The sequence below is a fragment of the Hippoglossus stenolepis genome, chromosome 23 (genome assembly GCF_022539355.2).
Source record: "Hippoglossus stenolepis isolate QCI-W04-F060 chromosome 23, HSTE1.2, whole genome shotgun sequence".
NCBI lineage: Eukaryota > Metazoa > Chordata > Actinopteri > Pleuronectiformes > Pleuronectidae > Hippoglossus > Hippoglossus stenolepis.
Window position 1 is genome coordinate 12,820,188 of NC_061505.1, and position 12,921 is coordinate 12,833,108.

At 40.9% G+C, this 12,921-nt stretch overlaps 1 protein-coding gene across 6 annotated transcripts in view; it reads left to right on the forward strand.

Moving 5' to 3' along the window:
• nrxn2b (neurexin 2b) overlaps positions 1-12,921 on the forward strand; it is a 544,842-nt gene that overhangs the window by 233,648 nt on the left and 298,273 nt on the right. For 5 of the 6 annotated variants that reach the window (XM_035149292.2, XM_035149298.2, XM_047338920.1 and 2 more), the window contains 2 exons: positions 1,547-1,750; positions 4,924-4,950. In XM_035149292.2, coding sequence (XP_035005183.1) covers positions 1,547-1,750; positions 4,924-4,950 — 231 coding nt within the window. The remainder of the gene's footprint in view (positions 1-1,546; positions 1,751-4,923; positions 4,951-12,921) is intronic. The other variant, XM_047338919.1, reaches the window with a different exon arrangement.

Sequence of the window (12,921 nt, forward strand, 5' to 3'; positions counted from 1 at the left end):
ATTAACAGAGTGTAGGGACAATCAATGATATTGACTCGACGAAGAAAACCTCAAGGATATTACAAGATTCCGCCAAGGCACATCAAATTAAAATCATCGATGGTCTTTTGAGGAGGGGCCAGGGCGCTAATGAATATGCTTTATGAACTATGGATTAGTTTGATGACTGAGAGACTTATTCTACATTTCATCCCATTTTTAGGTAAGAAGGGTGTTTTTCAAAGAGGGTGAAATGTGTTGATCCAGCTATGTGTGATTTAATCTTTACTGCTGTTACCAGTTGATCCACCCGCAGGGACTTTCCTGCATCTTTAAACATTGTGTTTTTGTACCCTCAAAAACCTAAATATGTGAATTACCCCTGTGACAGCTACTCATGTTAGCCTGTGGTGAGACATATTGATCCACATGATAAATTATGATTACTCCTCTGGGATGTGTCACTCTACACAGCAGTCTGTTCCTGGCATGGCTGCCTCTAAGGGTGTAACCATCATTGTACCGGCTGTGGACACGATGACTCAGGAACCAGCTGCTCTTGTCTGGTCTGATTCTAGATTGTGAACATGTCTTTTTTGTGTCTCTCTCTTCTAACAATCAGTGTTTTCAATTTGTGCTTTGGGAGGTTGATGTGTAAATTGATGAGAAATATAATGTTCATGTAAGAAGTCCCGAGCATATTCCGCACACTTAAAAACACCAGCTTGACACAAGTGAAGACACAATTATATTTATGAGGGAAATTACACAGTTAAAGGTGCAATTACTAAAACACAAAAAGTGACAAAAGCCTGGAGGAGCTGTCTACACGCTGTCAAACGTTTTATTAATCCTCTTACCTGCCTGAGAAACAGCAATGATTTATCTCATCTTTTGATGGATATGCTAAAAATCATCTTTCTCACTGAATGTTCGCTTGATATTATAGGTGTATTAAAATAGATAAGACATTTAAATATATACAAATTTTTACCTACAGATCATTGCCTATTAGTTTCATTTAAATCTGATCGTTAAAGTGTAAAGATATGTTAATATAATTACACATATTTGAAGATCCATTTATTCTAAAGGAAGTTTGGACTTCATCTCTTATGTTTTTTTTCAGTGTCATTAGATTTGTCAAGTGGTTGTAATTGGATGTCTGGAATATTGGCAGTTGAGGGGGATACGGTGGTACAGTGGTCAGCAAGGTCCCACAAGGTTCCTGATTTGAATCCTTGTTTTGCCAGGGTCCTTCTTTGTAGAGTTAGCATGTTTATCCTCCAACAGAAATGCAGATTTGGTTAGGATGATTGGAAATGTGAGTGTGAAAGGTTGTTTGTCTCTGTATGTTGGCCCTGTGATATACTAGTGACCTGACCAGGGTGTACCCCGACTCTCGCCCATCCCTACTGCGACCCTCGAACAGATAACCCTAACCCTATATATTTGATATCCTCGTCTGATTTCATCTGATTCTCTGCTCCACTGTGAGCATTCCCTCCTTTGTCATGAGTTATACCCACTTTCTCACTCTTCTGTCCTCTCCTTCACCCCTGCACAGAGGCGACGGTGCTGAGTTACGATGGCAGTATGTACCTGAAGATCATCATGCCGGTCACCATGCACACGGAGGCCGAGGATGTGGTGCTGCGCTTCATGTCTCAGCGGGCCTACGGCCTGCTTATGGCCTCCACCTCCAAGGAGTCGGCAGACACCCTGCGCCTGGAGCTGGACGGAGGCCGAGTCAAGCTCACCGTGAACCTCGGTAGGCCACTGTGATTCATGGCACATGTCCCTGCTAACCTTTCCCTCAGCATCCCCCTGTCTCCTCATCTTCACGCTGTCTTTTAGCATCGTATACTGCTGAACTTGAAGGAATGGTTTGGCATTTGTTTTTTTTGTTTTTATTTTTCTATCGTTTTTGGGTGGGCAAAAGCTTCTAAATTTGTCCCTCAGTTTCATCAGATCAGTTTTGTCTAACAAAACATATTTTATTCCATGTATTGGGTGAAGTTGGCGGTACAGTAAGCTAAAAAGCTAACGTATACCCATTATCACCCACCAGCTTACATTAGGAATGCTAAACGTTCTCAAAAGCTATAATTAATTAAGAAAACTGAGGAATGAATAGAGAAACTTCTCCTCCACAATTTGATAAAGTGCCTGCTGCCACAAGATAAAAGCAAAATAATGTAAAGTGAAATGAGGAGGCCTCCCCAGAACAGTTATCTCACCCACCGTGGGGAGCCACCTTGCAGTCATTTCTGTTCCATATTCGTTGACCCCTTATCCTTCCCCATCCCTTCCTCATTCATTGTCTTCTTTTTGTTCCCTGTGAAGCCCCCCAGCACCTCCTCTCGCTAAAAAGCTCCATCTGTAAAGCTCCGTCCTGGGCCCCACCCGGAGCCTGAACCCACTAACCTGTCTCTACAAACTTCAAGGTGGCCTTGCTCCTGTCTTGCTCCTCCTCACGGTCCTGCTCTATTCCACTTAGTTGTGGAGTTATCTGAAGGGCTTGTCTGGTCCACTTCTGCCCAGAGGCTTTGCTAGGAGAAGATACACATCCTCATCATTGGTAATTACACATCAGTTTAAAGTGGATGTAAAGAGGTCTGAAAGGCAATCTTGGAGAGGAGAAGGTCAGGAAAATTGTAGAGCGATGTTTGCAAGATGGATGGTTCCGTAGAGAGAGCGAATGCATTCCCTCTAATAACCGGCTTCGTGAATGCAGACCTTTTGACTTATTAAAATTTCATTGCGATGAATATTAGCACTCTGGGGAAGATGGGTATGACCTTCCAGCTCTGGATACTTTAAGTCTGTCCTGATCCTTCTGAAGGAAAAGACTTTCAGCAGTGAGCGAGGAGGAGCGTGACAGAGATGCACCCTTGAAAATAGGAGTTTAAGCCACCGTAGAGACAGGAAACAGGCGGTGGGATAAACAACGGTGGACATTCGTCTTTCTATTTCTCTCTCTGTCTCTTTTCTATCTCTGTCTCGCTCTTCCTCTTTTCTCCTCTCGCTCATAATCACCCCCAAGTGGCCATGACTCAAAATATGGAACTTTTCATCCCTTCAATGGCCTGTATGTCTGCGGCCCTCGGATCAAACAGTCAGAGAGACCGACTCACAGCTGTAGGTGACTAAAGCGGCACACAGGGCCACAGACCTTTTAGAAATCCCCATCTAATACATACAGTCTAAGAAATTAAGAAATTAATTGTATTAAAGTCCCATCCCTCCACTTTTAATTGTGCTTAAATGACACCTCAAAAACACTACACAGCTCTGCTCAGGATGTTAATACTGACTCTTGCAAGAAAATTTAATTACAACAAACATGAACCACATTTGACAATCAGCAGGGAATCCTCAATATCTCTTAAAGCATTAGTCCTTGTGACAATTATTGAAATCCTGCAAATTAATAAAGAAAGGCTTAAAATGTTGAAGATCCCTGTGCACAGCAGTTGGTGCAGGATCTATCACAATAAGAAAATTAAAAAAAACTCCAGCGCACACCAGGATGCCAGGACTGACACTATCAGACACTATTAGTGGGCAGATAATGACGGTAACCTGTGCAATGTGTCAGCTGTCAGATGACGCCTGGCACAGTCTGGTTACCACCTTGTATTATCCTCCCTAAAAAATCACTTAAAATCACGAGCAACCTACATATGTGGCCCGTAGATACATATTGATGCACCGGTATTTATATCACGTCATATCTCTGCAAAGTGACGCCGGTCCCTGGCTGTTTGTGTCCACTATTCTGTAGCGGTTGACAGCTCGAGACCACAACCCAGCCACACTGCCACATGCACATGCAGCTCGCAACCACAAGATGGGGCAGAATAGTAGTAAATTAATTTAACGATGCAATTCTATGGGGGGGGTAACAATTTGATACTTTAGCGATCCCTGCAAAGGGAGCCGCGGCTTGTATTCTTTGCCGCACTGCTTGTAGCGAGCAGGACACAGCAGGGTCTTATTCCTTGTGGTTTGTGTGCACCAGGCGTGAGGTGGCTGGGATGTGCAGATCACCCTTTCTTGTCATTTACACTGTTGGGTTTCTCGTCCCCAAAGTGCTGCAGAAGGCTTCTCAAACTGCCAGGGGGGAAAGAAAGGTGGAAATTAAGGGGGCACGACAACGTTGTGCTCCAGTGACAGCACAGCAGATGCAGGTAGCAGGGTATCTGAACACAGCGTGAGCATAATGGGCTTCACAGTGTTAATTTACAATCCGCGTCAGGAAAGCAAACACCTGGTGTTATCATCATCTCATTTTGTCGAAAACTATGTGATTTTGAAATTGTAGGCTCTATCTGACTTGTTTAACGGAGTTAACATTATGTGCATTATATTAAGTGTGTATATTATGATTTACAAAAGAAATTCAAATAAACAAGATTTTTGATGTATATTATTAAAACAGAGGGAAACTAGATGAGGGTTCAGCCGGATGGTTTAAATATTCTACGCTTTATCCAGATAGAACCTTATGATTTCAAAAACACCATATACATTTTTATATTGCCTCTTAAATCACATGAACTTTTATTATGTACTTGTATGCTAACAAGAGAGCACTTTGAATAGTTTATTTTCATAAATATGATACGAGCAGTGCCAACATGGCTCCATGCTGTCCTGCCGTATAGATCCCACGGTGTGAGTCTTCTGCTGTGCTTTGGGGGCAGTGGGTGGAAAGGGGATGAATGATGGGACTGATGGAGGAAAAGGGTGATCCTGACTCAGAGTCTGTCCCCGGATGGTGGCCCCAGAGCAATGATTGTCTGCAGAATGTACCTTGAAGGATGTAAAATGTCTTTTTTTTTCTCTCTTTATCCTTTCTCTTCTTTCTTTCTTTTTGTCTCTCTCTCTTTGTACTTTTTTTTTTATTTCAACTCACCATTTCGCTCTCTCTCCCGCCAGATTGTATCAGGATAGACTGTAGCCTCAGTAAGTGGTTCTATCCATTTTTCTGACTAAAAAAAACAATGTATCTGTCTATCTCATCTTGATTCTGTGCAGTGGCCCTTTTCTGCTCTCTCCTGACCTCAATGATCAGTGACACCGCTCTCATTACCCATGTTTTCATTCTTCCATATTTTCTTTCATTCTAGTAAGCATTGGTTATTTTATTTTTTTCATTACATTGTCTCTCAATGCCATTTTATCATTTTATCTTTTTGTACAATGCATGATCTAAGTTGTATTCTCCTTATTTTCCATAAGTATGGTCACTTTATTTTTCCTCTATTCCGTCACAGATTAAATTGTTTCACATGCATAATCATAAGTAGTTTTCACCCTGCTTGCCAACAGCAGTAGGACATCACTTCATTATTTTCCTGATAATTTCCCATGCTGTTCATTCCCATGTCAAAAAACACATGCAGAAAAGGGCTACTTCACACTCCCCTGTCGGATTTTCCTGTGTTCTATAATGCGGTGCGGAGCATCGGCCCCGCTCGGCTGCACACGCAGGTGCTGTTTCTTCTCTATGTGGCCCCCAGAAAGCTAATTGCTTATCCACTGAGAGAGGCGGCAGCACCTGTTGTGTGTGTGTGCTTGTTGTTCGGAGAAAAGCTTGTGTTATCGTGCCCCGTGCTGACAGAATGATAGCAAACACTTATTTCTATCATGGCCTGTGACAGTTGAGCAACTAGCCCACAGGTAAGTGCTGCCAGCCACCAATGACAGAAATGGAGAAAACCTCATGTTTGTGCTTGTGTGTTTTAAATTACTAGTAATTATTGTGTTTTTTTGTTTTTTTTGTCAAATAGTTGTCCCATCTGTTACAGTTTATGTTTTCAGGTTAGCTTGTCTGAATGGATTAATAATGGGTCGTTCATGGAGCGCCGTGTAGTGCCCGTGTTGTGCCAGCAGGTGGTGGTAATGAGCTGTGTGAGTTTGTGCGCAGCTTTTGCTCGTTAACGCTAATTAGTGCTGCAAATGGACGACTGAAGGGAACAGGTCGGTTTCAACACAATATGATACAGAAAAAAGCTTTGTGAAACGTCGATGTAATGGATTTAAAGTGCGTCAGTTAAGGATAATTGAAGTGTTTTCTCTATATTATCTCAGTGTGAGGGGCCCACAGTGTTAAATCCCAAGCTGTTGTTTGCTCAGAAGTTAAGTTTCTGTTGTGTTTGTATTCAGCTCGAGTGCCTCATGGCGCCTGTACCTTTTTATTTTATGTATGCACTGAATGACTGTAGTCAGAGCTGAGGTGTGTGTCAGCAGAATGAGCTGTGAGAAGGCATGTTTCATATGTGAACAGTCCAGTGCTGGACAGTGTGTACAGGAGGTGGTTGAACCTTTCCCTGTAAATAAACTGACATTTCCCCTGGAGTGTCTGTGTGGTGAGTGCGTGGCAGCTCATAAGCAACCACGTTCATAATTGTACTGGGGGCTATTTGTATTTTATGTGGGATTTGTGTGAGTTGTTGGTGATTACCATGAGTTTGCAGTCAGAAGGCTCAGGTTTAATTAAGGATCTGAGTTTGAAGTTAGATTATAGCTTTGTTGTGTTATGGTGATGGTTAAAGTTAGAAAATAGTGTTGTCACTGGAGCTGTTTTTGCCTCATACAGATGTGTTTGCATGTGCACTTAAATGCACTTTAACACTACTTATTTATGACTTCAAAAGCCTCCACATTGCATGGAGGTGGCCTCTGTGTGTACGATGAATAACACCACTTGTTATGTGTGGAGCATCTGGCGTGACACACAATTCAAACAATGCCTGCAGGATGTCCATACCCAAGGTTAACCACTAGATGTCGGGCAAGCACTGGGGATATTATGTGATCTCTGCAGTAAGGGAGGAGAGGGAGAGTGAAGCTGTGTGATTTTTCTCCCACCTCAGGGATCTAAACCATTTCTGTTGGGCTTGTTAGACCCGGTGTCGATTGTGTTGGATTGTAACAAATCATGTATAAGGTGGTTGGGGTCACGACAGATTTGTATTTTCTCCTTTTTTTTTAGTCACTCAGTCTTGCAGTGCTGCCGGCTTTCCTCATAGAACTACAAATAACATGGGAAATGTCGTCTTCAGTCATTGTTTTCTGAAATAAGAATTTATTTTTTTTGCAAGGAATGTTTGTTTAACCTTTACATTTCTTGGTTGGCTGAGCACCCTTGTACAGCAGTGCCCTGCTTCGTGGTCACTCAGTCACACTTTCTTAAAGATCCTTAAGTATGAGTGTATAAAGTAGAGAGGGAGAGACCAGGGAAAAAAGAGGGAGAGAACCAGGCAGAGCTGCAAACAATTTATTCCATGCCATGACATCTCCCGGTCGATTTCCTACTCTTCTAAAGCCTTGAATTTGATTCAGAAAATCAGTGCACCAAAGTCTCTGCCGGTTGCTCCATGCACGTCGGTTTTCTTGCTTGTATTTACATTAGCAGCAGTGTGTAACGATAAACATTTATATCCCTTGCACATTAAAGTGAATTTGACCCAACTCTGCATATAGATGTTTACACTTGCCTGTGACTGCTGGATTAGAATATGAATTTATGTATCCCACCATAAGTTTAACATCACATCACTGCATCATAACCTGTGCAAAGTCTTAAAAACTAAATGAACAATAACATTTAATAACAATCATCACAGCAGACTAAGGGACCCAGCAGGTTATACTGTACCATTTGGTACAAAAACAGCTTCAGCAAATAGAGCTGATTGAAATTGCAGTTTTTCGGTCTGTGGTTGTAATGCTGTACTATACACTATTGACCCTTTGACCTTTTTTTATTTCTGGACTTTGTAGGGCTTTGCGAGGCTTAGGAAGTGATAGTTCAGCCCTGTGTTTTTATTGTGATATATTTTGACCTTGATCTCCCACCGTAATGCAACGAGATATTATATGGAGCAGAGCTGTAAGCCTTCCGCTGCATTCAGGTCAGGGTGTCGGGCTGATGATATCTGCTGGAAAGGTGGCCTTTCTGCAGCCGGCAACACCTTCCCTTAGCGCCAGATTAGATTTGGCATGACATATGGCCAGCATGTGGGGCACAAGTGGTCCATCTGGTAATGTCATACCCTTTGGCCTATCCGCCTGCAAGTTCCCACTCCAGAGCAGACTGAGACAGTGTGTCCGTGTGTAGATAGAGATTAAAGGTATCTGATCAGAGTTCAGTATGTAAGCATCTCTTAGAAACAACACCTAAAAATAAAACTCATAGAACTCATTGACACTTTAGATGAGTAGAGATTCTGTGAAAAGGGCTGAATATGCTCTGCTTTTTGTGTTACCTTACAGAACAGTGATATCAAGTTTTGTCGATTTAGGGATATTAAGTTTAGTATATAAATATTTTCTGCACATGGCATTTTAAACACTTGGTTAAGGTTAGGGAAAGTTTGTGGTTATGGTTAATCAAAAACATGACTGGGATGGGAACTCTGGTCTCTCCTACACATGTCTGATTGCAGATTGTTCAGCGGGAAGTTAAATCCTATGAACTAGAGGGAAATATTATGTAGTCATTCAGTAAAACTATGGTTTTCAGCCATGAAGACTAGAAAGTATCAATACCAATTGTTTTTACCAGGTTTGCCAGATTTATTCAGTTTGCATATTCCTTTTGTTTCTTAATTTATTATTACCCACTTTATTCAGAAATTTCAAAAGTATGAAGATTAAAACATCAGCTCAGTGCTTTATATCAGTCAAATATGTAATAATTAACCTGGAAACATGTACATACTTAACTAGGATAATCTCACCAGCTATTTTGTGAAGGTATCATGTCAATTATCATAAAACATTTAGTGTGGCAAATTTTGGGAATCCAAGATTATGTTTTTCTAAGGAGAGCTCTGATACAATAAATGCAAAACACTGTTTTGCATCCATATCATGGGTGATATGAAGACATTTCCGTCAAAAGCAGCCTTTCATTTTACTGTTTATGAGCCTCACAAGGTAAACATTCTCTTTTTAGTGGCTTTGTACTAGATGGACCTTGTAGTGATATATCTCTTCATCTTTAGTGCCCTTAACTTTTCCATTTTATTCTATGTCCATATAATCTAAAGTCTGAAAAGTCCATCTTCTTAGGAGTGAGGCAGGCCCTGAAGGTAATGTGGGGTATGTGATAACAGTAATTTGACAAAAGATCCACCTTCAGTCTCTGTTACACTTCGTCTTTTGTGGTGGTTTAAACCCACTTGCACACCGGGCTTACTGCACACTTATCCTGCTCTAGAGTGAATAAAAGTACCACTAACCTCCCAGTACGTTATCTTGGAAAATTTGCTTCAGCATTTGTATTAATATCTCCTCAGTGCATCAGGGATGGTAGGAGTTCAAGATCGTACAGAGATGGGCAACCCGCCCGGCATTCACAGACATTTATTTTTAAATTAGAGCTATTGATTATCTGAGAGAATGACTTATCTGTGTCATCTTCTTCAGCTGAAAAAGAAAAAACTATAAAATAGTTTCATTTGCAGTCCAGTAGTTTGAGGCTACCACTCTTACCAGGGATTGAAGAGACCCCCTACCACCCCTTCCATTAAGGGGCAATACTCATTATTGCAGAGTGCCAGCTCCTCAGCAGGAGTGTACTCCAGTGTAGGGTCTGCTCCTGTCTGCCATTTAATTGTGCTTTTGTACATCAGTGTCATCCTACAACAGAGGCTGACTGACGCACTACAACCCTGTACGTGATGTACTGATACAATATTAAGTAACCTACTGACTGCTTTGAACTATGCTTTTAGATACATTTTTTTATTCACTTCCAAATACATTTTGACATCACATGGGTTGCTGTTGTAATAATGAGGCTAAACTTGTAATGCCATAAGAATACATCTGAGCTACACGTTCATTCAATAGAATTAATTTAGTTGGATCTACTGATGCCTTAATTATAAGACTGTGCTATGAAGTAATGCTATTAATCTACTTTAGGTATATGCTGTACGTATAGTCTTGTGATGCTTTTTCTTTGGTTTGCAGTTTAGGTGGTTTGAGTCTCTATTGGTCTTTTCAGCTGTGGCAGCTGCTACTGCTCATGCAGGCTACCAAAACCTTTGTGTTGTATACAAACAGCCTTTGTGTTAGAGTGAAACATCACTTTGTGGACACTAGAGATTTCCAAAGAAATGCGTTTCATGGGACTGAGTACTTTATATACAGCATGGACACTATGGCTGAGAGGTTTTGTATACTAATATTTTGACCAGTGGTGTGAAATAGTGAGTGTGGCTAACCATGCCCATGTGAGTAGAAAACTAAACCGGTATCAGGTTTATTGCAAGAGTCATATCACTATAGGGAAATCCAACCATTTGGAAGGATGCACAAAATCCTATTGATTTTCACTTAGTAGTAACTAAATACCTATTTTGTCCAATGACACACTACCTGTCCTATAATCAAGTAATTTCCCAGCTATGTAAATGTAGGTTCACGTTTTTAGCTTTTTATTTAGCGATGCCATACACCAATAAATATACTGTCACTGATATATGCATTCCCACCAGCACTTGACACATAGTGAGCAGATAAATGAATACACACACAGATAGGGAGCATATCTCCGTCACCTTCCTCAGTCTTTGCTGTTTGCTCCCAGGATCTCAGCCGTCTCACTCCTCCCCATGTGTTCTCCATAGTCATGACTACTGAAATATGTAGCAGAGTTCATGTAACCCTGTATCAATTTCCACTGTAGATTAAGTACATGTGCTCAGAGACAGCCCGTATCATGGCCTTTTAAATTTGAAAGTATTGTGTGTTCACTCCAATTTGTATTGAATTGGGTTCTTATCTGCCGCCCCAGCTCCCTCATTTGTCTCAAAGCAGATGGCTCTCTTACTCTTACTCATACAAATATTGAATTTGAATTTGTTTCCAATAACTCACTTAAATCATGAGTCATCACGGCCCAACTCAGCCAAATAGATGTCAAAGATGGATTTGCAGTAGGCACTAGAAGCTGCCCCCAGCACAACATCCTACAGTTTGTGAAGTTTAAGCATGTATCAGAGTTAGACTGTATAACATTTATTTTGGATATGCTTGGATTGGGATTTGATTTTTTTTTAAGGCAATTTAATGCTCCAATGGAGGTTAGCCCTCTTTATATGTAATGTTCATTTTATCCTCCAAAACTCCAGGCCAAATGTGATGCAAAGAGCCAATAAGAAGTGTGTTATTAACATATTGCCTTGGATATGTGCACCCTCGGAGTATGGCTGCACCATTAGATATAAATAGATTTATGTTAAAAGCAATCATCCAGGTCAGCGATGGACAACAGCAATTAATTGCACATTTTCCACCAGTTAACAAGTTTAACTTTAATTAAGAGTCGTCCGTGTGATACTAGCACACTGCTAAACACCAGTGAGACAAATATATATGGTGAATCAACACATAGGATATATGCAGCTCGTATATATATATAGTTGCCTAGCAGTAGCTGGCTGTCATACACCGATCATTTTTAAACAACATGGAAATCAACATACACATAAATACATGCATTGATGCAACTTCATCTTCTTCTTCTTTGTTCAGTTTATTTGCGGGTGGCAACCAACGTCAAGGTCCATTATCATCTACTGGATCGACTTCTCTTCTTAACTCTCCCTCACCTTCAATACATTTCCACATATTTTATCACATTTTGCTCTTTGCATGTTTTGATGCAAATGACCCAAATGCCTCATCAAATGTTAAACAGAAAAAGCCTAATAAAGAAGTGTTTTGAAGCCTATATGAACTTCAAAGGAATAAGTAATCACAGCATTTTCCTAACAGCGGCAATGGCGTGTGCAAGAGTTTATGTGGGCAAACCCATGCACGCTAACTTGTATATGTACACGTGTCTGCTAATGTTTACATTAAGATGTACTCTGACCTCTTGTTCTATCACTATGCATAGTGTTGACGTGATGATAGCAATGTATGTAAACTGAGGCCAGCTTCTGTCAGTATGTTCAAGTACAATTACAATAATCATAATAGCCCACATGTATAAGGGAATGTGGTTCAGTAATCACAACAAGCTATTTCAGTCTCAATTCTGCAGTCTAGGTGATTGACCAACTGAGAATGTCCTTGTCGGCTGTTAAAAATATTTTATTAAACAGTTATTGACTTCCCCTATATTGCTTTTATTATATTCATGTGAATACATTTCCTGAGATGCAGAATATTTTTGTCTGTTTGTTGCTGTTAAAAGCAGCTCAGGAGAGACGATCAGCCAAAACACTCCCGCTGTACTGAGTTGCACAAATGAGTCGACGAGCTGTTATTGCCAAGTACTCACAAATGGAAGGGCACTCCAGCTGAAGGACATGCTGGGAAGGTGATGGACCATAGTTGTATGAAAAACTTACAAAGCTTAGTCGTATATCATTTATATTAACTATTTTTAAAGCAGGGCTCTGTTCTGATTCAACACTCAGCAGCCTAAAAAACATTCCACAACTGTTTCACTGTCAAAGGCCCTTCACTGTTGAACCCAAAGGAGAGAGAAGTTTTAGCAGGAAGGAAGGGGGGGGGGAGCAGCAGATGGAGACAAAACCTACATTGACAACGCAGTGCAGTGGGGTGGCGAGTGCAGATAGACACTGATGTCCACTGACAGATGAACGAGTGGAAAGAGAGTGAGACAAAGACAGAAGAGGGAAACAGGGAAGACAGAGGTTATGAGTAATATCGAGTGAATGAAGATGATCTAAGAACGATGACACTGTGCCTTGTATCATTTATTTTTCGAATTTACTCCATCCTTTCTTCCTCCTGTCTGTGCTCTCTGAACTTTATAGACACCTGAGGCAATCTGCTTACCAGACCAAACAGGATGAGGAGATTTACATCCTGTCTCCTTCTTGCAGGAATCGTCCACACTAATCTCCACTGTTGACTTCTACTCAATTTCAATTCTTTAACATC